The following is a 26,558-nucleotide window of genomic DNA, read 5'->3' as shown; positions in this document are numbered from 1 at the left end:
GTGAAAGTGAAACTAACCACGTTAGTCACTAGATGATACACTTCAATAGAACATGTCTGGCCACAATAATTTACTGATGGCTTGATGCATAGTTTTTTAATATATTTATATATATATGGGGATTTTCAAGGGCAGACGTCCACAACAAGCGGATTCCATGGTTCCGACGACGCGCAACGACGAAGCGAATAGTGTCAGTTGTGCTCCCTCCCAGCATTCATGTCTGTGCCAGCTGGAGCTACAGCGTCCGCCCATGGCGGCCGGAATCTCGAAACTTGAAATTTCGAGATTCCAGCCGGCGTTGCAACTCCAATCGACACAGACATGAGCGCCGGAAGGGGGGAGGACGGCCGGCACCATCCGCACTGTCGTTGCGCGTCGCCAATCGCCGAAATCGCGGAATCCCCACGGTGCAGACGTCCGCACCTAAAAAGGTTTGTGTATATATGTGTATATATGTGTGTGTGTGTATATATATATATAACTAGAAACCCTCCTTTGGTGTCAACAGTTTCACTAAAAATAATACTCCGGTATTATCTATATTCTTTAGGCTCGTGGACCGGTTATTTGGGGAAAATCTATCGAAGAGCAAGATTACGTTCCTTATTGGAATAGATTTCGGGACTGATGCTATATAGAATCTGAGTTAAATAAGGAAGGTGAATCCAAATCAACTAAGAGGTTCTCAAGACTTGATCCACAAGAAAGAACAATATGTGTTCTCTATATAAATGGGTCGAATGTGTAAAATAACACACACACAACGTCAAACAAACTATCGGGCAACCTCATAGTCAAGTCTCGTCACGAAGCAAAAGTCTGATTAGCTTCGGCAACCAAGTCTCCCATTGGATCGAAGCTACCCAGATGTACGCCTCGTGCTGCATGTAGTAACAAGTTCGATTAGTTTCGGTAACCAGAGTCAAGTCCATCGAGTCGCTAGCCTAGCTTTTAGCAAACACAAAAGTCTGCACTAGTCAGCAATTCCCTACAGCAAGAGAGTCCCGTTATCAATGACACATTATAAGCTCTGCTTTTTCCCAAGCGGTCTAAAGTAAGATCGGCCATCTACTTGAGGTGGAGTGAAAGGTACCTAGCAACTCCAATTGTGTATAGGTCATTCAAACTTCAGCGGTTTATCAGCAACTGCGGAACAATCGTTCGAGAAGAAGACAGTACGTGAGCGCAATCATCATCAACAAGCAAGAGTTGTACCTAACTCAAAGTTACTGGCACGCCAAGCAACAACAGAGAACGAAGGTTAGAACCATCTAGGATTCAAAACCTGGGCTTACTGATTGTTCCCTAAGGAAATCTTTTTCCCAGCTCGAACATTTGGCACGCCTAGTGGGACCTTGTCAAGATAGCAAGCCGGAATCCTTACTCGAGATGATATCCTCCTTGCTCAAAACCAGAGCACTCGCCTTGTGTTCCTCACAACACAACGACTTGCAGAGGTTTAACAGCGGTTGAGGCATTACTAAAATTTGGAGTGATGGCGACACCGGAATACATGCAAACATCTTTCAAGGAGTTGACAAAGGTAGTCAAGTCATTGGATGAGACATTTGGCGAGAGAATGACTGTGGTCGAGAAAACGTTGGATAATGTGTCGCAACTACAGTCGACACAGGGTCAACATCTGGCTGAGACCAACGACTGATTGAAGAAGCTGCTTCTGAGTGCTAACGAGCACGCGAACAATGCTCGTTTAGAGTTTGAAGGCCAGAACGAGCGGTTTAAGCAAATCGAAGAAGGGTTGGGAATACAACGGATTGTCACCGGGCTTTACGAGAAACAGAATTATGACAAGCCTAAGGCCACCAAAAAGGCTAAGTCCAACAAGAAGGTTAACGCTGGTGACAACGACGCCGGTGAAGAGGATGAAGCCGGCGACAAAGATGATGAGGCTGACAAATCAGATGTAGAGCCTATCAAAACCGCAAGGAAAAAGAAGACGAAGGCTAAAAAGGGAAAGTTCACGTTTAGAAGTTCAAGACATTCAAACACACCCGATTTTGAGCCACTTCAGAGGGCAGTGGCAGTTCTTCAACCAAGCGGGAGACAAGAGCGTCAGCACCAGTTCCGTCGCGAGCGTGAAGATGAGCATCGAGAAGAGCCTGAGAAAGAAGTAGAAGATGGTCAGACTCTTACCAAAGAGCAGGTTCAGAAGATGATCCAAGAGATTGTGAGGACCATTCATGGTCATGCTGTCGCGAACATATCTTATACAAGCCCATTCCCAGAATGGGTGACAGCATGTCCTTGGCCCTCGGGTTATCGACCAATCAAGTTCCAGACTTTCTCAGGAGAGGGGTCCGAGAATGCAGCTGAGCACATCTCTCGTTTTCACAGTGATTGCGAGCCATATGCATCTGATCCAGTCTTCAAGATGAGGGCTTTCGGTTCATCTCTGTCCGGACCGGCGCTATCTTGGTTCTCTGAGTTAGCACCAAGATCCATTTCAGATTGGTCCATGCTTGAGACAATGTTTAAAACGACTTTTAGAAGTGTTGAGCCTGAGGTGGATTTGTCATCTTTAACTTCCATGTATCAACAACAAATGGAGTCGGCAGTGGAGTTCCTGAAGAGGTTCAAGGTTCAGCAAGTAAAGTGCATAACACCACTCGCGGAACAAGATGTCATTCGAATTGCTATAAAGGGTTTGGAAACCCGTCAGCGGGCCAAACATCATGATGCCTACTTTTCTAGCATGGCAGACTTAATGAACAAGGTAGGAAGCTACCAAGTGTTCCTCAGGGAGACGGAGGATAGTGCCACAGTTCCAAAAGGTCCACATGTGTCCTATCACCCTGGTACGTTGAAACCACGCTACGTAGTTCCATCTGGAACTAATAGGGTTTCCATTATCTACTCGCAAGTAGATCATTTCTACACACCATATCCATATGAAGAGCATTGGGTCGAGGAAGTAGATGATGAAGTAGCTGCAGTGGAGATAGCCGGAAGACAGGCATTGAAGTCCAAGGCTTTGAAGATGTCTAGAGACCCTGTCAAGATTTCTATAGCAGCATTCACCAAGCCTGAGTATGAGTCGTATACCTACAATGCTCACAAGGCTCCAGAGATTTTAGATGAATTGTTCGCGAGTGGAAGAGTGAAGCATGATACTGCAATGCCTACTGCAGCACAGATAGAAGGGAAGAAGTACTGCAAGTTCCACAACTTGTTCAATCACCAAACAGCCGACTGTGTTAAGCTCAAGGATCAACTGCAAACCTGGATTAACAGAGGCATGCTTGGGGTAGATACTGAAAGAGCTGCATCATGGGTTGATATTGATCCCTTCTCTACAGTGTCAGTGGTGGAAGTTACACCATTAACAACACCTTTGAAGGCTCACCGCCCTTCCAAGTTTGCTGGATACACTTATGATGCTTCCTTGACTCATGAGATCTTAGACAAGCTTATTGCTGAGGGTGAAACTATTGTACCATGGACTGAGTTCTTGACTGTGGAAGAAGTTAAAGGTAAACGGTATTGTAAGTTTCACAACATTTGGACTCATGATACTCGTATTTGTATACAGCTCAAGAACCAGGTACAACAGTGGTTAGATGAGGGAGTGTTGTCTTTTGCCTCAGAGCCCAAGCCGGGTATGAAGACAGCAGCGAAGGAAGTGCCCATGGCGAAAGAGGTTGCAGGAGCCGAGCAATCTGAGCAGGGTAAACAGAAAGGTGTAGTCCAGAGCAAGGAACATAAAGTAGCAAAGGCAAGAACTTATGTCCTTTGCAATAGATGCAAGAAAACGTGTTCCATAAACTGTGACAATTCTGGTAGACACAAGGAAGCAAGAAGACATCGAAGGCCTCACTCGCCGACGAATCGATACGAGAGGGAGAACCCCAAGAAAGCTAGAGTTCAGACAGACACTTATGCTCAAGCGCTAAAGAGGCCAAGCTCATGTCTTGGTGGGGTCGCGAACGTCCCTGGAGAGTAGCAAGTTGGGGCAAATGCACCGGAAACTCAAGCTACACGCGAGGCGCTGCAGCGGCCATACATACCGCCTGCACCGAGGTCGTTAAAACCTGATGTTTGGTACGTTCGAGAGCATGAAAGACCTATTCAAGCTACAGAGACTCAGAAGAGGAATATGGAGAAGAGATGGGGAAGGGCCAAAAGAATGTTAGAGGCATATAACAGAGGAGAACTCTCTCGCAACCAGCTGGAACAACCACCTTGGCTGCTGCGAGAGATAGTTGAAAAGCTTAGTATAAGGCCATACGTTCACATTCGTCGGAATGATAATTACATGAATAAGCCATACCCCAGAAAAGCGTTCATGATCGAATTGAACGACCAATTGAAACTGCTCCTAAGCAAAGAGTTTCAATCCATGATAGGTTGTCTTACACATCTATTAATAGCAGGGCAGCAAACAGGCAGCACGAACATAGTGTTTCTATTCAGCAGAAACAACAGCAAAGTAGTGTTGCACAACCTGCGCAATCTAAATGGGTTCCAAAGAGTTCTATAAGTAGACCAAGCCACCAGGAACAAGTTCCAGAGAAAATAAAGCCAAAGTTTGAATGAAAGCTGAAGATCAAAGAACCAACACCAGTGGTTCCAATAGTAAGAGAATCAATACTTGTGGTTCCAGAAATAGGCGAGGCTACGGTAGTAGTTATTCCTCCAGAGGCCCATCAGGAACAATCGCTAACGGAGTATCTCAGAAGCAAGTTCCCCTCGCGAACGCCAACGGGGTCAATTCCGGATGACGATATGGAAGAGCCAGGCTATAATGAGCGAGGGGTAGAACTTTCTGATCAAGAGGAAGAGCTTGAGGACGGTTATGATGAAGCAATATCAGCTACCTTAGACTGCAACATGTTTAACCTTTTTCATGAAGATAGCATGAAGGAATGAATACCAGGACCAACTGTTGTTCCTAGTTGCAACATGGTATTCACGTTGTCCTCGAAGTACGCTCTTCCAAGGCCAATGCCATCTCATCTATTCATTGGAGGTGAGACATATGCCCAGGAGGTGGATACAGTCGCAGAGTTGTCATCTACAGAGGTGCCAACTGTTGAGAAAGACACAGGGAAAGAGGGAGCTGATACATATCACACGATGACAGAGCTCCAAAGATTTTTTATGATGTTCACAAAGCCTACAGCGACCATGACTCAGCACATTAAACCTTTATACATATCAGCTGAGATGGAAGGTAAGAGAGTGAACAAATTCTCGTCCATGGCAGTGTAGCAGTTAGCATTATTACAGTGAAGACAGTCGAAGCACTTGGCATTTCAAAGGAAAAGGTTCTCAGTAGCAATCTTAAGACCAGGAGTTTTGCTGTAACTTAACTAAAACCTTGGGAGTTTTGATCCTCAAAGTCAAGATAGGACCTTCCGAGCTATTCCAGATGTTCTTTGTTACAGACTGCACAGCTCCATACAGCTTCATACTTGGCAGGGATTGGATACACCGAGCTTATTGCGTCCCTTCTACTTTACACCAAGAAATGCTGATGTGGAATCCCGCAACTGATAAGGCAGAGCTAGTAAAAGCAGATTATAGACCATACTCAGTCGCTTCCAGCATCTTGGATGTTGAGTACTATTATGGGGACATGAGGCCTTTAGGAGTTGTTGGAATCGACACCAAGGGTCATCTAGTTGGGGTGACTTCTACAGAATTGACACGATGAGGTTTAGTACAGGTCAAAGCGGATATAAACAGACCTGGCTTCATCGTGAAAACAAAAAAATAATCATCCATGAGTACATCACTTGCCAAAGAGCAAGAACAAGCCTATGTGTCCTTTCTCCAACGCTTATCTATTTACAGAGAGGAACATGAGGCTTGGGGGGCAGTCGCACTAGTAGAATGCATTGAGGATGATTTAACTAAGATTCAAAGGGAGGATGAGTTTATTCAACCAGCACCTGCAGCTTTGGATGACACCCCACCTAAAGTGAAAGATCCAGTGGAGAAGATTAATCTTAGGACTACAGAAGAGCCCATGGAGGTTGGAATAAGTAAACACTTGGATGAGGAACTGAGACAACGTTTGATAGAGTTGTTGCAAGAGTTCCGCGATTGTTTTGCTGAGAAGTTTGAGGACATGCCAGGCTTGTCTCCAGATTTGGTTTGCCATCGCTTGCCCATAATGGAAGGTTACAAGCCTGTACAACAAAGTCCACGGTGAATGATTGCAGACACAGCAGCAGCAGTCAAGAAAGAGGTTCAAAACATGTTTCAAGCAGGTATTATCCGACCAGCTAAATATTCTCAGTGGTTGTCTAACATAGTACCAGTGCGGAAGAAGAATGGCAAAATTCGCGTTTGTGTAGACTACAGGAATCTCAATGCTGCAACACCGAAAGATGTTTATCCCATGCCCGTGGCAGATATGTTAGTAGATGCAGTCGCGGGACACGAGCTACTATCCTTTATGGATGGCACAGCTGGTTATCATCAGATTCTTGTTTATGAACCAGACAGACACAAAACAGCTTTTTGATGTCCAGGGTTCACTGGAGTGTTTGAGTATAACAATATGTCATTTGGTCTGACCAATGCAGGGGCTACGTACCAGCGAGCAATGAACCTAATTTTCCATGATGTGTTGTGGAGCATTCTCGAAGTTTATATTGATGATGTGGTCGTCAAGTCTAAGAAGAAAAAAGATCACATCGAGAATTTAAGGACAGTGTTCACCAATATGAGAAAGCACAAGCTCAGGATGAACCCAGCTAAATGCATTTTTTGGGTTCGAGCAGGAGACTTCTTGGGTTTCATAGTGCATGAAAGAGGTATTAAAGTTGCGGAGGACAAGGCAAAAGCGGTTCTAGATGCTCCGGCACCTAGGAGCAAGAAGGAACTTCAGAATTTGCTTGGGAAAATAAACTTCCTTCGACGCTTTATTTCTAATTCAGCTGGCAAAACCGCAGTTTTTTCTCCTTTGCTAAAACTTAAAGCAGATCACGAATTTCAGTGGGGACCTGAGCAACAGGCAGTTTTTGATAAAATCAAGGAATACCTTACTCAACCACCTGTTCTTAGACCTCCACAGCCTAGAATACCGTTGAAGCTATACATTTCAGCTTCCCCCTACTCAATAGCAGGACTCTTAGCACAAGATGGTGATGGAGAGGGGGGCAAGAAGATTGAACATGCAGTTTACTACTTGAGTCGGACCTTATTAGAGGCTGAAACTAGATACTCGCCAATTGAGAGGTTGTGTTTAGCTTTGTACTTTGCTGGTACTAAGCTCCGCCATTACATACTGTCCTTTACTATGGTGGTGGTGGCACAAACTGATTTAGTGAAATATATGCTTACCAGGCCTATGCTTAGGGGTCGGATTAGCAAGTGGATCTTGGCGTTATCAGAATTTTCTTTACAATATACACCTTTAAAGGCGCTTACAGGACAGGCATTGTCCGATTTTTTGTTGCATCATCCTATTATTGAGGATATAGAGGACCAGAACTTGGTTGTTTCCTTTGTCCGCACTCAGCCTTGGGTTCTGTATTTTGATGGCAGCAGCACTGATCATTTATCAAGAACAAGTGTTGCATTGGTTAACCCCTTTGGAGAAAGACATTGTTATTCCTTTCAACTAGAATGGAAGTGCACTAACAATCAAGCAGAATATGAAGCAATCATCATTGGACTGGAACTTTTGCTTGATCTAGAAGTAACAGAGGTGGAAGTATTAAGTGACTCACTCTTAGTCATTAACCAGCTCAAGGGTGTCTATCAGTGCAACAGTTTTACATTACTCCCTTGTTGGGAGCGAGCATCAGAGTTGTTAGACCAATTTGCAGACGTGGTGCTTGATTATATTCCTAGGGAACGAAACTTTGCTGCCAATGAAGTAGCACAGTTGGCTACTGGTATCCGCTTGGCAGACGGCATTCGCGAGAGGATTTTAAATGTTCAGAGACGCACATTACCTTCATTTATGGCAAGGAAAGAAGTTAAAGATGAATGGTTGGTAGCTGTTATTGACTCTATTGATGTAGACTGGCGAAAACCAATTATCCAGTACCTTACTGATCCTTCTACACCTGTGGACAAGAGGGTTAGATATTTTGCTACTAACTATGTTCTTCGAGGTGATGAACTCTTGAGCACAGTAGAAGACGGCTTGTACCTGAGCTGCATCTATGGAGCTGAGGCTAAGAGGTGCTTACGAGTGGTTCATTGTGGCAATTATGGCTCTCACCAAGCTGGTCCTAAGATGAGATGGCTCATTTGACGATATGGTTTCTATTGGCCTACCATGCTCAAGGACTGCATCAGCTTTGCACAGGGTTGTATCGAGTGTCAAATGCATGGACCAGTCCAGCATATGTCAGACGTTCCTCTGCAACCAAAAATTAAACCTTGGCCAGGTCGCGGCTAGGCTTTAGACTTCATTGGGGAGATTCATCCAAATTCTTCCTTACAGCACACGCACATTCTACTTGCTACAAATTTCTTCACCAAGTGGGTAGAGGCTATACGAGTCAAGACAACATCTGCAGAGGTGATCACTGACTTTATCTTCAAATATATTATCACCAGATATAGCATCCCAGAGTGTTTGGTAGCAGACATGGGGGGAGGTTTCATGGCTGAAAAGACTTAGAAGTTCTTAGATGATTATGGAATCAAGTTTCTGCATTCTAGTCATTATTATGCTCAATCGAATGGCCAAGCAGAAGCTAGCAACCGGGTCATTATGTCTATACTCAAACGAATGTTAGATGCAAATCCTCGATCTTGGCACACATAGTTGGATCACACGTTATTGGCTTATAGAACTTCCAAACGAACTCCAACTGGTACTGCACCTTATGCTTTGATGTATGGACATGCTGCAGTGCTTCCTATTGAGATTAATATTCAGTCACTGAGGGTTCGCGAGCAGCACCAGTTGATTGGTGATGACTATGTCTAGGCTATGTATCAAGAACATGAAGAATTAGATTCTCGACGGATGAAAGCTTTAAACATCCTTATTGCATAAGAGAAGAACATAGCACGACTATATGACAAACGAACGAGAGGACGCAGCTTTGGAGTTAGGGACTTAGTTTGGAAAACTTGTTTCTCTTAGGTGAACGAGTTGATGGTCGTGGTAAATAGTCTGCTAAATGGGAAGGTCCTTTTGTGATTGATCGAGTGATGGGCAAAGGAGCTTACTACCTTCGCGACACTGATGGGAATGTTCACAGAAATCCTATGAATGGTCGCCATCTTAAGAAGTACTTCCCTAGTGTTTGGGAATATGAAGATCCACCGGCAGCGGTGCAGGCAAAGTAACTGGTGTTCTGACTTAGTGTTTCCTTGGTCTTCATCCTTTCAATCAAGTAAAGAAGGGGCAACACCATGGATAATCAGTACTTGATGGTCGCAAGCCCAGAAATATTTTTTTGAAACTTTCTGAGTTTCTTAATCATGCTCAGGCGTTTTTTGTAAAGACATTGGACCAATGCATATGGTCAAGAAATTGTTGTAACTTTTGTTATGCAGCAATCCAACAATATAAGTGTTTTATGAAACAAGTTGTGTTTTATTCATATGGCTTTATGGCTAGAAACATTACAGAAGACCTATACTATTACATATGAGCCTTAACAAGCTCTGATACCATCTATGCTAGGTGTAAAGGTCTTCGCGGTTCCTCCTGTTCATCCCACCACCTTGAAAAACTTGCGATTAAGCTACACCGATTGAAGGCCAACCAGAACCAGCTTGTTGCCAAACATAGGTTCTAATTGGAAGACTGGTGGTAGCATGAGGGATCCAGAGCCTTGATTTGTACACTTCTCTCAACACTCTTTTGGGCAAGGGAGATTGGAGGATATTGCCCATAGAGGATATAAAGAAGTACGCAGAGGATGCAGCTGCTCGCGTCGCGTATCAAAAGATGTACGAGACGAACATGAAGCACTAATTGGCTCTGGTCCTAAATTTGGCAGCCTGCTTCCTGATGCACGTCGATTAAAGAGTGTTGAGCGGGACTCAGGAAGGGCTGTCAGTTCTTCCCTCACTTGCAAGGCAGTTCCCTAGTTCTGAACTACAAAGAAGGGAGGATGTGAGGGTGGAATAAGACTCTCACCTCACATTTGAGGGTAGAATAAGACTCTCAAAGGTTGTTACAAAGTTTATAAATCTGGGGGATGAAACTTAAGAAACCTAAGGGGTTTCGAAGGAAGAAATAGAACAGACATTTTTGGAGGCTACAAAGGAAGTGTTTTGTGTTCTTGCCTTAGGGTTTCGTTTTATAGCAGAAGAAACTTGGATCTAAGGGCTGAGATTAGAGATACAGATTTAGAGATCGCGCCCGAGAATTATTGTAGCAATAGTGGTCAAACTTAAACGATTTGTGCTTTCCCGAGATTGATTGCCCCTATTTTCGAGAGTTTGCATGCAAACTTGGACAGTTGCGAGTTAGGCTGGGCTCTGGGCTTGGGCCTTTGCTTGGATTTTTTTTGGTTCAGGGAGACTCAAATAGAGTGATCAGATAGAGATAAACTATAATTACCATTGCTAAGTTACTTCGTTGTTCAAGTTACTAAAAGTAGTTTGCCAGTGTCACTGGCTTTGTCGCAGATCAGGTTGTTGATCCTCCTTTCCTCAGCCTCAAAAGCTGCCAGTTGCCTTTTACGCTCTTGTACTTGGGGGGCAGCACTTTTTATCTCTTCCTCCACAGCCTTAAGCTCTCTAGGTTGCTCAGCTTCAATCTCCGCTATCTTTGCTTCTATCGCAGCTTGTTGTTGCCGCAATGCACTAAGTTGCTCCGAACGGCTGGTCTTAGCATGCTGAAGCTTGGTCTTAAGTTGGGCAGGGCCTTGGGCAATGATGTTTCTAGCAGCGGCATTGTGTTGCGACAGACTCCGAGATTGATTCTTCAAAGCTTGACATTCTGCCAAAAGGCATAGAATGGTTCTCAGTGATTGCTCTGCCTTCATTACTAGGCTAGGGTCAGATGAGTGTAGTCTGAGGTAGCGAAGGGCATCTTGGACCTTAGACAGGCGCGCCGGATCAGCTAGACCCTCAACGGATACGTCTGCAAGTTGTGCTCGGGCCTAGACGATTTATGGAGACTCTAGAGGTGTCAAGGTGATGACATGACCCAGCATATCATTTAGAAGATCTTCTAGAGATGGACTAGAGCGATTTTCTAATGGATCAACAACTAGTGTTGACCTAGAGGCTCCAACAGTCAGAATGTCTTGGGAGTTGGAAGCGTTCGCGACATCTGCAACCTGCAGATGGTAAAGAACGGTTAATAAGACAATTAAGTGTTTACAGAAAGAAAAGAAAAGGAAACATATAAATCAAGAAGTGGTTAAGTGTTTTACCCTATCAGTTTGAGTGGAGGGAACTTTGTTTTCTGGAAGGGGGTTTGGTGCAGCATTATTGCTTGCTGAGGCCACGTTCGCGAGGGAATCTTCCACATTTGTACCTTCTCAGTGAGATCTGGTCACATCTTCTTCATCTTCTACCTCACCCTCCAGAATCTGAGTTGAAGAGGGGTGGGAAAGTATAGTTGTTGGGTTGGTTAAAGTATGTGGCTCCAAGGTCTGAGTTTCCACCACCATGTTGAGGGGAGTAGCTTGAATTGGTTCCCCATGCGTGATCACAGCCTGTTGAATAGCAGTCGCGATTCTCCTGGATGGTGACTGAGTTTCAGCACGAGCATGTGTTAAAGAAAAATTAGTACACGCCTGATTCACATATGAACAATATAAGATAGAGGAATTACATCCTAGCAAATAACAAAGTGTTTCTTAGGGGGCAACAGTGTGTTTAACTACTTACAGAAACGTCTTCCCTCACGGGTGCAGCAGCTTGAGTATTGGATAGAGGTTGTGAAGTCGGGTTTTCAGGAGCCTACAAATTACATAAGAATCAGTCAAAGCAGTTCATGAGTGGGCAGTCAATTGGAACAAATAATGTGTTCTTCTTACCTCAACTGCTGTCTCTGGGTGGCTATTCCCAGTTATTATCTCAGGGTTGACCTGGTCAATTGGCGAGCGTGGTTCTGCATCATTCGCGACTGGGGTAGAGGTGCTTGAAGCACCTATTCTTCTCCTCTGATTCAACTGATATTCACAGGAGTTGGTTAGTGGAGAATGTTGCAACAGTCTTTAGTGTTGTTAATCAAATATGGATGAAGACTTACAAGATTGAAGTCTATAGCATTAGGATCGTCCTCTTCATTGTCAGAGTAAACTATTCTCCCTCGCTTACGGTCTTGGGAGGAGGAAGCACCAATTGTGTCTTCAAAAACCTGCAACATGAACCAGTTAGTGGTTTTTAATCAGCGTTGGAATAGAACTGTGAGGGTTCTAATAAAAGCTAGGGCTTTACTCTGGAGTGAGCAATTCTGGCGGCGCTTGGAACTGCTGTCAGCAGCAAATCCTCATCATCAGGAACCTCAGGATCTTCCTGCAAGTATTTTCTAAGCCCGGCCTGGAAGATGCGTTGAAAGACCACTCGCGACTGTTGCTCCCACTGGTCATTATTAATCCTTCTCCACTATCTGGGGTAAGACTTGTCAAAGCGGAAACAACGAAGGATACTCCCACTTGCTATCACAGAGAATGGTGTTGGCTGCAGCTGAGATTGATTCTCAGGATTGGTGGCAGTGGTTGGAACTATGGGGCGTCTCCATGAGGAAAACAAATTCAGACTCTCGATGGAAGGGAATGGAACCATCTGAGCCATGCCTAGTTGCCTAGAGAAGAGATGGGGGGCATAGAGTTCCACTCCATTGCATGGGTGCCGGGGCAGGTCTGCCATTGAAACAGCTTGTTCAAATAGATGCCGGCTTTCCCCATCATAGCGTCTAAGGACTAAAAAGTCTCCACGGAGGGTATCAGGGTGAGTGCGGTCTAAGAGCAGCCGGGCTGAGTCAAGAATAGAGGCATCTAGGTTGTAGAAGTACTCAAAGCACGCTGCATAGCGAAGGGAGAAATTGGGCTTCAGACCAATAAATGCTTATCCCAATACTTGATTCGGTTGGAAGTCCCTTCCACATTCATTCCGCAATTGCACAAAGTAGACTTGAATTCAAAGGTCTAGCATCCACATAGGCTCAGAGAGCTTGTGATAATCTAGAGGTTCCTTGGTGAGTGAATGCATCATTCGATAGAATTCTGCCAGAACTACTTGTGCTAATCCCACAGTGTGGCCATTGTAGAGGAGGGTCGCGAGTTACAGATGGCGCCCAATCATCTTCTTTGAGTTGGAGCAGAAAATAAATTTCGATAACCAGAATTCCAAGAAGGCAATTCCAGCATTGGTGGTATGATTGCGATCAAAACTGGAGAGCCAGGAACCATATGATTGGTAAATGCCAGTTGCACGAGTGGCTGTGACCGGGCATTCAACAGAAAGATAATCCTGGTCTATGTAGGGCTTGGTGCCAACTGGTAGACCTAAAATAGCATATATATCTAACAAGGATATACCCATTTGACCAAATTGAAAATCAAAGGTATTACTTGCTGAATTCCAGAAGCGGGCAGATGTCATGATGGCACATCTGTTACCTCCCTCTTGAGTAAGCTTGAAGGAGAGGTCGATACATTCCAAGATTCCTGCTGCTTCCCAGATGGGTCTATCGATCAAGCGGCGACCCTCATACCATATTCGCATAGTTGTGGAGACAATGGGCCATGCTCCAACTGGGGACCCGTGATGACCTTGCTACTGCCATCCATTGAAAGTGGTCGGAGAATTCCTAAATGCAAGCGGAGGAACTCGCGAGCGGTGGTGGTAGTCGTTGCTGATGTGTTCTGGGATTACGGCAAGAGAGGGGCCCAAGAATACGGTATTGTCGTCATTCACTCCAATGGTGGTGTGATTGGTGGGTTTGTTGTTTGGGTAGCTAAGGAGAGGCCTTGCACCTTCTTGAGCATCATTGTGATTGGGTCTCGGTGCCATTGTTGCTGAAGATTAAAGATTTCGAAAGGGGGCTTTTTCTGGGTTTTCTGATAATGGAAACAAGTGGATTGGATGAACTGGTAGAGTTCGAGATCGCGACTTAAATAGAAACTAAAAGGGTTTCTGAGATTGAGACTGATTGGGTTCTCGGAAGAGATGTGTCTGCTCGATTGAAACTAGTTTGAGTTTCTGAAACAGTAGGTGTTTCTCGCGTACTTCAGGTCGAAGGGTTGTAGTGGTTTGAGGTGAAGTCGCGCGTCGATTGGCAACGAAGGAACGTAAAGGGTTTCGAATTATTTTAAAAGATAACCTTTTGGGTTTTCTTCTAGCCCTTTTCAATTTCGCTGGGTCTTCAATTTCAAGGCCTGGGGGGCAATGTTTGGGCCTAAAATAATACTCCGGTATTATCTATATTGTTTAAGCTCGTGGACCGGTAATTTGGGGAAAATCTATCGAAGAGCAAGATTACGTTCCTTATTGGAATAGATTTCGGGACTGATGCTGTATAGAATCAGAGTTGAATAAGGAAGGTGAATCCAAATCAACTAAGAGGTTCTCAAGACTTGATCCACAAGAAAGAACAATCTGTGTTCTCTATATAAAGGGGTTGAATGTGCAAAATAACACACACACAACGTCAAACAAACTATCGCGCAACCGCATAGTCAAGTCTCCTCACAGAGCAAAAGTCCGATTAGCTTCGGCAACCAAGTCTCCCATTGGAGGGGAGCTACCCAGATGTACGCCTCGCGCTGCATGTAGCAACAAGTCCGATTAGTTTCGGCAACCAGAGTCAAGTCCATCGAGTCGCTAGCCTAGCTTCTAGCAAACACAAAAGTCTGCACTAGTCAGCAATTCCCTACAGCAAGAGAGTTCCGCTATCAACGACACATTATAAGCTCTACTTTTCCCCAAGCGGTCTAAAGTAAGATCGGCCATCTACTTGAGGTGGAGTGAAAGGTACCAAGTAACTCCGGTTGTGTATAGGTCTTTCGAACTTCAGCGGTTTATCAGGAACTGCGGAACAATCGTTCGAGAAGAAGACAGTACGTGAGCGCAATCATCATCAACAAGCAAGAGTTGTACCTAACTCAAAGGTACTGGCACTCCAAGCAACAACAGAGAACGAAGATTAGAACCATCTAGAGTTCAAAACCTGGGCTTGCTGATTGTTCCTTGAGGAAATCTTTTTCCCAGCTCGAACAGTTAGTCACTAGATGATACACTTCAATAGAACATGTCTGGCCAAAATAATTTACTGATGGCTTGATGCATAGTTTTTTAATATATTTATATATATATGAGGATTTTCAAGGGCAGACGTCCACACCAAGCGGATTCAATGGGACCGGCAACGTGCAACGACAGTGCGGCCAAGTTTTGAGATTCCGGCTGCCGTGGGCCGGCGTTGCAACACCGATCGACACAGACATGAGCGCCGGAAGGGGGGAGGACGGCCGGCACTATCCGCAGTGTCGTTGCGCGTCGCCAGTTGCCGAAATCGCGGAATCCCCACGGTGCAGACGTCCATACCTAGAAAGGTTTGTGTATATATATATATATATATATATAACTAGAAACCCTCCTTTGGCGTCAACAGTTTCACTAAAAATGAATTTTCCAGAAATTCTCATGGCAGAAACAATGATAAATTGAAGTCATAATATACATGAGGGTAAAAAAATAGGAAAAGAAAAGGAGAAAAAATAAAATTATAAAAGATAAAAAGGGGAAGTTGAATATATATATACACTGAGACTTTTGTACTAACGATATTAAGATTGGAGATGTGTACCTAATTTTTCATACCCGAACGATTTGCTCATTCGCATGCAAATGGGATGTTGGATACTTTCCGAACTCGAAAGTGATCATCAAGACTAATAGACAAAAAAAAATGAGGCAAACTAGAGTTTTATTAATTGTCATGAATTATGACATATGAGCAACAGTAATTGAACTGGTATGTTCAAAACAAATGGGATTTGGTCGTTGCGTGTGTTTTGGTGATCATCACGACTAATAGACAAAAAAAAATGAGGCAAACTAGAGTTTTATTAATTGTCATGAATTATGACATATGAGCAACAGTAATTGAACTGGTATGTTCAAAACAAATGGGATTTGGTCGTTGCGTGTGTTTTGGTGATCATCACGACTAATAGACAAAAAAAATGAGGCAAACTAGAGTTTTATTAATTGTCATGAATTATGACATATGAGCAACAATAATTGAACTAGCATTTTCAAAACAAATGGGATTTGGTCGTTGCGTGTGTTTTGTTGATTACCTAGCTATCCAGAAATAATTTAACATTATCTTTAGAATTGTTGGCCATCTAAAACCTGCCACCAGCATCGTCCGAGAGAGAAAAACCCTAGGAAGGGAAAAACACACTTATGCCTTCCCCTGTCCGGCGGCGAGTTCTCCTGCCATTGTCGGACGGGCCTAGTTGCCTCCGTATGAGGCTGCACGCCGGGATCCTTTGTGGCATGGAGGACTTCAAAATGACGGTAGTATGTGAGGTGAGGAGAGGGGGAGTCTATTGTGGCGGCCAAGCGTGGCGGCGTTCCCTTTGTGGCTTGGAGGACGAAATATCGAAGGCTAGGCGATCTCGGTTCGGGGGTTTCTCCAATCAGTGGTGTCTTTAGTTATGGATCCGGGCGACTTCCAGCCGATCTACCATGAGAAGAGTCTTAATCAAGTTTCAGATCTTGCTCTATTTAGCTTGGATCGGAGCATCGTGCGAGTTCGGTGGTAGAGGGTGTGCGGTGGTGGCTTGGCTGGTGTGGCTAAGCGGGGTTGTGATCGGCAGGGCTCGATTGGTAGCCGTGGTATCTCCCTTCTCATGGGCCTTGACTTGGGCTTGGACCATCGTATTGGGCCTGGCTTGGGGTAAGGAAAATAACCCATTTAGGGTATTTGTATTAAAATTTTTAGTTTACTTTTTGTCGTTAGATGTTAGTTGTTTGTTTTTCATAATAAGAAGTGGGTTATGTCCTGGTAGTTGCACTTTATGTGTCATGTGTACTCTAATAAGGCAGCGAGTTCCTTACTTTGTCAAATAGTCGCAGCCTCCTAGTGGCAGGATGAAACTTAATTTCGTTGGAAATTTCCAGAGGCAGCTTAGTGTGAAAACTGATGGACAGAGAAATTTATGGCTCAGCATAAGCTTTGTGTGGGTTAGAATGCATGTGTTGTATTGTGTCTCCTAATATTATTTTGAGATGTTTCTACAATATGGGTTAAGGTTCTTTGTGCCCCCCCCCCCCCCTTGTATTATATGGTTTCATTAATGACAACAGTGTTTGCTAATTTGTGCGGGTTAGAATGCATGTGTTGTATTGTATCTCTTGATATTATTTTGAGGATGTTTCTACAATATGGGTTCAGGTATTTGCTAATTTGTGAGGGTTAGAATGCATGTGTTATATTTTATCTCCTGATATTATTTTGAGATGTTTCTACAATATGGGTTCAGGTTCTTTGCCCCCCCCCCCCTCCCTTGTATTATGTGGTTTCATTAATGACAACAGTGTGAGGGCTACCGTTTTAGTCCTTCTTTCAAAAAACAAATTTAACAATAGGATCTCCCGTGATTAATCAGGTATATATGTAAGAAAATCTCTACATACGTACGTACCAAACAAATTACATCCCGTGATTAGTTTGTTTTTTTATAGGTTTTGAGTGTCAAAGGTTGTGTCTCGGGGTGTGCCATGATTATGATATCGATTTCATAGACTAATAGTTTAATGACGATTAATTCTTGGTGTTAATGTAATAGGGATGTTGCCTATCCATATGTGTCAGTAATTTTGGTATATAGTGTTAGAGTGAGTTGTTTCTTCTTGAGGTTGACGGTATGGATATAACGAGACTTCTAGAACAGTTTTAGTTACAGTTGAACCCATTTCGGTTCTTATCCACTGTAATAATTTGTTTTTCAAGTAGGGATGTGATGGGGAACGTCGTCCACGACCGAGTCATCCCATGGTTGTATATTGGATAGTTTTAATAAAATTATAAACATTCTCTCTAAAAAAAATTAGATCCATATTTTCGAATTCAATATATATATATATATATATATATATTATGAATTATCTATCGTTTAGTTTCAAAATGAATGATTTGGATAGACGGATAGTCCACCAACTCATCAAATTGCAATCATGTCTCATCTGGATCCCTTTATTCTCTTTGTTATATAATGACATTTACCAATTCTATTCCAAGTGGTTGAATATTTTTCTTTTTGATCAAAAAGTGGTTGAATAATTGAGTTTATAGGGTTACATTGATATACAATAAAACCTCTATAAATTAATTAGTTTGAAATTGACGAAATTTATTAAATTTATGATCATTTAATCAAAGGGTGCGGTTATTATCATCCCACATTCTACTCTCTCTTTTTTTTTAAGAAACCAATTGGTTTATAAAAAAGATGATCAAATACAGAATAGTCATTACATATCCCTCTGCTACCATTTCCAAATAGACAAGTGACTGTGAGCATACTCACATGATATATAGCATATGTCTACTCATTCCATATTAAGCGCGACTTATTCATCCTACAACTACGAGCAAGTATAATTGTATAACATTATTCAAAATAAACAAAGACTTTAAATTGTGTCATTGCCCTTAACATTAGGGCTGATAGATTGATTAGAAAAAACCTCAAGCATAATTTTGTTCGGGGCCTTCAGATAGTACTAGGGACCTCCCCAGAACATGTTGTTGCGATCATACGCTAGGTTAAACTTGAAAACTAACTTATTGTTTGTTCAGGATAGTACCTTGAAGCCGCATTTGTGTAATATCTCACATCGGCCAACAGGGATGTGGTGATGTGTCTTATATGTACATGCCCACCTCCATCTAACACGAGGTTTTTTGGGGCTCAATGGCTTCGGAGGGGATGTGAACTCCGAAGTTAAGCTTGCTCGAGCTAGAAAAATCTCAGGGTGAGTGACCTACTGGGAAGTTTCTCGTGAGCTACCAGAAACAAAACCATGAGGTCTATTTCCAAAATGTGCAATATCGTGTTACAGCAGAGTAGGTCCCGGGATGTGACATTTTGGTATCAGAGCTACTCTATCGTGTGGTGCGAGTGTGCCGACGAGGACGTTGGACTCCCAAGGGGGGTGAATTGTAATATCCCACATCGGCCAACGGAGAGGGGTGACATATCTTATATGTACATGCCCACCTCCATCTAACACGGGGCCTTTTGGGGGCTCAATGGCTTCGGAGGGGATGTGAACTCCAAATTTAAGCTTGTTTGGGTAGAGAAATCCTAGGATGGGTGACCTACTTGGAAGTTGCTCGTGAGCTCTCAGAAATAAAACCATGAGGGCTATGTCCAAAGCGGACAATATCATGTTACGGCAGACCAGGTCCCGGGATGTGACAGTTTGAGAACCCAAACCTACAAAATTGGGATTGCAAATCGTCAATGGTATAGGATTTGGTGGTGAGAGGCTTGGCAAGGAGGTAGAGTATGGAATTGTTTCGAACCTTTGTTTTCTTGTTCATGTGTGAGATGTCGATCACATCATCCTCATCTCCTAGTGCGAGCGCAAGGGAGGTGGCAAACCTTGCTGTCACCGATTCAAGGGTGGAAGACATGATTGTGTGATGGAGGAGGGATGAGAATCAAGACTAACGCCGTAGGATTTTTGGTTTCGAAGATTATCAAAGCACGAGGGCTCTATGTGTGGCAATAGGTTTTTTTTCCCACAATCTACTCTATTTACCCCATATATTATTAAATTGTTGAAATACCAAAATACCCCGGTATAAAATTATCCTAAAGGACAACAAGTTGTTAAAAATTACAATTTATTTCTTTACACTATCTTTTATTTTGCATAAGATGCACTTAAACCTAAAGATTAAATTAGATTAGATTTCCTCTTAGCCGTTTTAACTCTTGTATTCACGATTCAGTCATGGCTCATAATAATAATAATAATAATAATAATAATCTTCTACCAGTATCACCAATACGTGTAATTAGAAAGTCAACGTTAGGTTCAACTTATACCTATAATGTATCATATGTCTCTTTTTTGTTGTAAAGTCTGGTTTAGAACCTTAAAATCGTTTTGTTGTTCTTTGGTTTAATTGAATGATTAACCGACAGTCGGATTAGCTTCATTCATCTGCTATAAGACACCAAAACCAAAGTCAATAGCTCAAGATCTTTTCTTAATAGTGGTTATTAAAATAATTATGAAATTAAAAAAAGTGGCAAATGGATGAACAAAGTAAGTTCAAAGTTAAAAAAAAAATTGTACGATGAACAAAATATTATTGAAAAATGGTATATTGGGTATTGAAATTGGGTGAACAACGTAAATCTGAAGGAAACAATTACAGTTTGGGTGTAAAAAGAATATGGGGTGAATAAAATTGACTGTGGGATGACAATAGTCGCACCCTTAACCAACTAAAAAATGTCATATTTTTTTATGTTGTCATTTCCACAATTATATGGGAGCTTTTATTCTTACCTCCAAAATTGGCACTTGGATCTCTTTGTTAATTAGACCTCTATTTTTCTTTTTCAAGTAGCTAAAATTCTATTTAGACCTCCCTAATTTTCCCAAAATGCCCATAGTTGAATGAAATCAATATAACTCTATTTATTATACTTCAAAAGAGTCATTCAATTGGTTCAAATAATAGCTATATCGAGACTTTCAAAGGGTCAATCAGAATCACAGTATCATTATCAGATTAAATTCATATGCAATTCATTACAAAAATATATGTATATTAGTCTTTATCCAGAGTGAACTTTCACTCTGAAATTACATAGTGAAGTTCCAATTTTAGCACACTTTTCGGTTAAATGTTTTCATCACAAGTGATTCTATATTTAGATATGCTATTTAAGATCATCTCTGCAAAATTTCATCCAATTCGATTATCGTTGAGGTATTGAAATTAGATTAAATCAATGAACGAATTAAATATGTTCAACACAAACCGTTCATGTAAATCTCAATTTTGAAAACTCAAACCATTGTCAAATTGAATGAAACTTTGCGGAAATGATTTTGAATAACATACATAAATATTAAATCACTTGTGATGAAAAACATTGACCGGAAAGTGTGCTAAAATTGGAACTTGACTTTGTCATTTCAGAGTGAAAGTTCACTCTAGATAGGAACTATATATATATATATGTGCATTCAAATGTATGGAGCACAATACATTAGAATAATTAATTATAAAGATTATAAATATCTACAAAGTGTGAAGAATATTTTTGTTAGGATGCATGTGAATTATTGAAAAATATTATATCATAGTTTAGCTAGATGGTGTAGTCCGGTTGAAATGATTATGTTAAGAAAAAAAAGTAAGATTTCAAATGTATGGTGTTGAAATTTTGTTTTGTTTATTTTTATACTTGTCTTTTCAGTAATTTCACATCAGTTGACAAAGCCAATACTAAATTGAAAAAAAATGGAAGGTCTAAGTGCGATTTTAGAGATATGAATAAAAGCTCCCTAATTATAGTAATGATAGAATACATAGATTACATTAGTCTAGTAAGAGGTTGTGACTTTAATTCGATTGCAATACAATATATATATATATATATATTTTTTTTTTACGTAGAATACACTATATATAATGTTGCTTTCATTAGTTCGATCACGAAAGAAAAAGTACCAACGTAAAGATAATTAGTACCGACAACGGTATTAAATTAGTATTTAATTCCTAATTCATGGATGCACTTACCGAAATTTCGAGAAAAATAAGAATAAATACATTTATGTTAGGGACCCTTACTGATTCATAACACAAAACGTGACATTGACATCATATATATCAGTCTTTTCAAAAAAATCATATATATCAAATATCACTTCTGCTCATGTCCATAGGCTACATAACCAACATTAGACACATGTGTACTCAAATACTGGTTACCATCTCGGGGTCTGCATCATATCCAATATTTAAGAGGGAGCACGGAGGGTTGGGGGAAACTTAATTTCATCTCATTGATGCAATAACTATGCAAGTGGCTAGAAGGAGTCTTAGAGCGGAGCTATGAAATGGAATCATCGAACATTCAAACATTAGAAACACTAAAGATCTGTTCGAGGAGATATAAGCTAGGAAGCACGGAAACATGCATTCACTCACGTTTCCAGCTTCCGAAACGGAACCACTCCAGAACTAATCCGGAAACGCGACGGAAACGTATTTCCAGAAAAATGTGTTTTGGAAACGCGAGTTTCCGAATTTTTTATGTTTTTTTAGTTTTTTTAATGAAAGGCTAGACATACCTCCGTCGAGTCAAATGACTTATTTCGACATATTTTTGACCTACCGCCGAGTCGCCGACCCTCATTTTCTCTTATTGATACCTAGATCTTTCATTATATTTATATCATTTCGAATGTTGAACAACAAGTTATTTACTCTATTTGAGATTTTGAGTTACTTCAACTAAAAATTTGTTATTATATTTATTTTTTATATGATTTAGATATATTTATTTTATTTTATTTTGACGTTTCCAAAACGTACCCGCTTCCTAAAAATTTTAAAAAACACGTTTCCGCGTTTCTAAACGTTTCGCTTCTACGTACCCGTACATGATTCTGTGCAACCTAGGATATTAGTCATATAACTACCAGAGCGATAAAAATGACATGGTATGCAAAAATTACAAATTGGTGTATATAGGAAAAAGTTTCAATAATAGAATATATAGTTGCGTCGTTAGGAAGGGTATCACAGTTTTGAACTCCATTGGATACAAATTGGAAACATTCATACATACCTTACAACATCTAAGGCGACCCAGTTAGACACATCAATCACCACCAATAGATAAAAAAAGTATGACTGCGTCATTGTCACTCCACCGTCTTCTTTGTTCTTCATATAATTATATTTAAACTCAAATATTTTACATTTATTCTTAGAAAAAAAACATAAATATTGTAAAATTAAATGATTAAAAAGAATGTCAAACTAAAATTAATATCTTTTTTATTTTTCTTTTAATTCATCCTATTGTCTTATATTATTTTCTCTATTCAACCCCTTCTTTTTTATATAACTTTCATACTTTTTGCTTGATGTTTTTTCTACTCGAACTATATTATATATATTGTGACAATATTGAAGATTAAGAACAAATACCTTAATGAATACAATATGCAAAAAAAAAATGATACCAAACAGTCATATGATGAGTTGTTGGAGTTGTTACTTGTGCTTAATACTAAAATTTAAATAATTATTTAATTTCGTTTATCGTTAAATATATTTTACTTTATTATTATTTTTTTAGTTTCAAGGGTAAAAATATAATATTTGGAATGAATTATGATTGTAGCTAGGGTGAACAAAGAATACCGTGAGATGGCAATAACCACACCCAAAAAGTATGGATTGTCGTTGACAAACTCTCATTTCAATAACCTAATAAGAACATGCCGTAGCATTGTAGCTAGTAAATAATTTCATTTTTGAGATAATAGTTTATTTTTTCTTATCATACATAGATCAAAAATGATTTGACGAATATTCGCAAATTTGCTTACATTCTTATATTAGAGTAATTATTCTGTGTACCCGAAACACCACGTGATACTGTCATGTGGTGTACACAGCCAATCATATTAGTTCATGGTGTGATAAATATGTACGCGGTAAAAGAACAAATTTATTTAAATATGAGTAACCAATCAGAAATAAATACAGTAAAAATTATACTAATAACATTAAAATAATGTGCCGCATAAATCATGTACCAAATACATATAATAATTTTTTCCTTATATTAATGTCTACTGGATATAATAATTAAAAACAATTGAAATGACAACATGCAACTTTCAACAGTTCAGCATATGAAAATTAAAGGACGAGCTGTAATGAATCTAGCATTCCAAATGGTCCAAGAAATTTCGAGCTCATTTCAACCTAAAAAATGAAGACATCGTCTTGAACTTCTCCACTCTCTCTCTCTCTCTCTCTCTCTCTCTCTCTCTCTCTCTCTCTCTCTCTCTCTCTAAAACCGACTGGTGATATTTCGCAGCCAAGCTTAGCATTGCATTCCATGACGTGCAAATTAAGTCACTGTTTGGTTCTGTCAGATTTATTTGACTTACTTTTAACCCCTTCATAAAAAAAACAAAAACAAAAAACTCAATTACTTCTTGTGTACTCTTCCACCTCTATAAAAGCCGATACCATCACTTCTTCTTCACCCAAGTTTCCAGAGCAACTGAGAAAGAATGGGTTCCAATTCTTTGATTGTAGACACCAAGCCACATGCCGTATGCATCCCTTACCCAGCTCAGGGTCACATAAACCCTATGCTCAAGTTAGCCAAGCTCCTCCACCACAACGGCTTCCACATCACCTTCGTCCACACCGAGTACAACCAAAAGCGCCTCCTTAACTCCCGAGGCCCCACCGCCCTCGACGGTCTCCCTTCTTTTCAGTTCAAGACCATCCCCGACGGGCTTCCTCCTACCGAAGCGAATGCCACACAGCACGTACCGGACCTGTGCGAGTCCACCAGGAAGTACTGCCTTCCACACTTCAGGGAGCTTCTTGGGAAGCTGAACTCCGATGTGAACTCGCCGCCGGTGAGCTGCGTGGTTTCCGATGGTGTCATGAGCTTCACTCTTGACGCGGCCGAGGAGCTTGGTGTGCCGGAAGTGCTTTTCTGGACTACTAGTGCTTGTGGATTCATGGGTTACGTTCACTATCAGCATCTAATTGACAAGGGTTACACTCCTCTTAAAGGTATTATTTTTCAACAAGGTTTTCATCCCATCCTCATATTTACGAATTTCTAAGTTTAATCAGGTGAAATATGAATCAACGGATAAAAAACATTTGTTAGTGTTCGTGTGCAGCAACTCACTGACCAGTTCTTATAAATTCTTGTTAATATGCATGGTAACTTCATTGAACGAACATAGCTAGGGATCGATCTTCGTGATTGGATCTAATCTTGTTGTGGAAATTTAGTGTCTACCATCGAAATGTGTCGGAACATAATGGTGGATTATTGATTCAATCTTATCCATTCGGTGTCTCTGATTTCATATCTTTCAATGATTTGATTTATTGGAAGTTCTATTTATGAGTTATCAATAACATGAACCAGGACCATGAACCAAACTCATTTGTACTATTCAGATTTCGAATCTAACAGAACCGACTCATTTACTCTTCCATTAAATGTCTTCAAAGGCTTGAATGGATTATTTTGCCTGAATATCCATTTAGCAGATGTATGTTAATGTGTTAATAAGCTGCATCACATTATGTAATAGAAATCAGCGGTCTATTATACAAGATCGACCGCAAGCTATATCCATTTACACTATAAAAAATTACTATATTACACATAAATTAGGGGTCTTGTGTTTTCACATAAGCTTACTTAAATCAATGTATTGCTCCTTTACTATGTTGTGCATTTCGTTTAATACAAATCAGTACATATTGACCCAAAAAAATCAGTACATGCAATTATGTAAATGGGACACTAACTATGTTCTATTGCTTTAATTTGCAGATGATAGTTACTTAACAAACGGGTACTTGGACACCGTGATAGACTGGATACCAGGCATGAAAGATATCCGTTTGAAGGATATCCCAACCTTCATAAGAACGACAGACCGAAACGACATAATGATCGATTTCGTTCTCCACGAAACCGAACGAGCTAAGAGAGCCTCCGCCATCATCCTAAACACGTTCGACGACATAGAGCACGACGTCCTCGAAGCACTCTCAACTCTCCTACCACCAATCTTGTCCATCGGACCCCTAAACCTACTAATCAACCAAATCCCACCCGAAAGTGAGCTGCAAACACTTGGTTCGAATCTCTGGAAGGAAGAGGAGTGTCTCGAATGGTTGGACACCAAAGAGCCCAACTCTGTAGTCTACGTGAACTTCGGAAGCATCACAGTGATGACCGAAACTCAGCTGATCGAGTTCGCTTGGGGGCTCGCAAACAGCAGGAAGACGTTTCTCTGGGTGATCCGGCCTGACCTAGTTGGGGGAGCATCGGCTGTGGTGCCGGCAGAGTTTGTAGAGGAGACGAGAGAAAGAAGTATGTTGGCAGGTTGGTGCGCTCAGGAAGAAGTCCTGAGACACCCCGCTGTCGGAGGGTTCTTGACTCACAGCGGCTGGAACTCAACGGTCGAGAGTATCAGCGGCGGAGTGCCGATGATCTGCTGGCCTTTCTTCGCCGAGCAGCAGACGAACTGCAGGTACAGTTGCACAGAGTGGGGAATAGGGATGGAGATTGAGGGCGATCCTAAGAGAGATTACGTAGAAGGGCTTGTGAGGAAGTTGATGGAGGGAGAAGAAGGGAAAGAGATGAAGAAGAAAGCTCTGGAATGGAACAGGTCGGCAATGGAAGCCGCCACTGGTCCGAAGGGTTCGTCTTTTGTGAATTTGGACAAGATGGTCAACCAAGTTCTTCTAGCTCCCAGAAAATTAGTGAGGATATGAGAAAGTCACCATTGTTTATTTTATTAATTTCTTCATCTGCATGTGGACTGTATCAGCTGGATCCTTTTCTGTAATAATCTATTTCTTTGTAATAATC

At 41.3% G+C, this 26,558-nt stretch overlaps 2 protein-coding genes across 3 annotated transcripts in view; one reads left to right on the top strand and one right to left on the bottom strand.

The window, feature by feature from the left end:
• Positions 1 to 26,558, bottom strand: part of LOC126796238 (14-3-3 protein 7-like) — a 294,280-nt gene that overhangs the window by 142,213 nt on the left and 125,509 nt on the right. Inside the window, exon 1 of one of the 2 annotated variants that reach the window (XM_050523008.1) lies at positions 23,978 to 23,994. The exons of the other annotated variant lie outside the window; for it this stretch is intronic. The gene's annotated coding sequence lies outside the window, so the exon portion shown is untranslated. Of the gene's footprint in view, positions 1 to 23,977; positions 23,995 to 26,558 lie in introns of those variants that run through there. 2 annotated transcript variants of the gene reach the window in all.
• On the top strand, positions 24,202 to 26,533 carry LOC126796225 (7-deoxyloganetin glucosyltransferase-like). Its single transcript, XM_050522990.1, has 2 exons — positions 24,202 to 24,730; positions 25,512 to 26,533. The coding sequence occupies exons 1-2, from the start codon at positions 24,214 to 24,216 to the stop codon at positions 26,459 to 26,461; spliced, it is 1,467 nt and encodes a 488-aa protein (XP_050378947.1). The 5' UTR covers positions 24,202 to 24,213; the 3' UTR covers positions 26,462 to 26,533.

The sequence above is a fragment of the Argentina anserina genome, chromosome 5 (assembly GCF_933775445.1).
Source record: "Argentina anserina chromosome 5, drPotAnse1.1, whole genome shotgun sequence".
Taxonomy (NCBI): domain Eukaryota; kingdom Viridiplantae; phylum Streptophyta; class Magnoliopsida; order Rosales; family Rosaceae; genus Argentina; species Argentina anserina.
The sequence above is the reverse complement of the archived record's forward strand: the minus strand, read 5'-3'. Positions and strand labels throughout refer to the sequence as shown.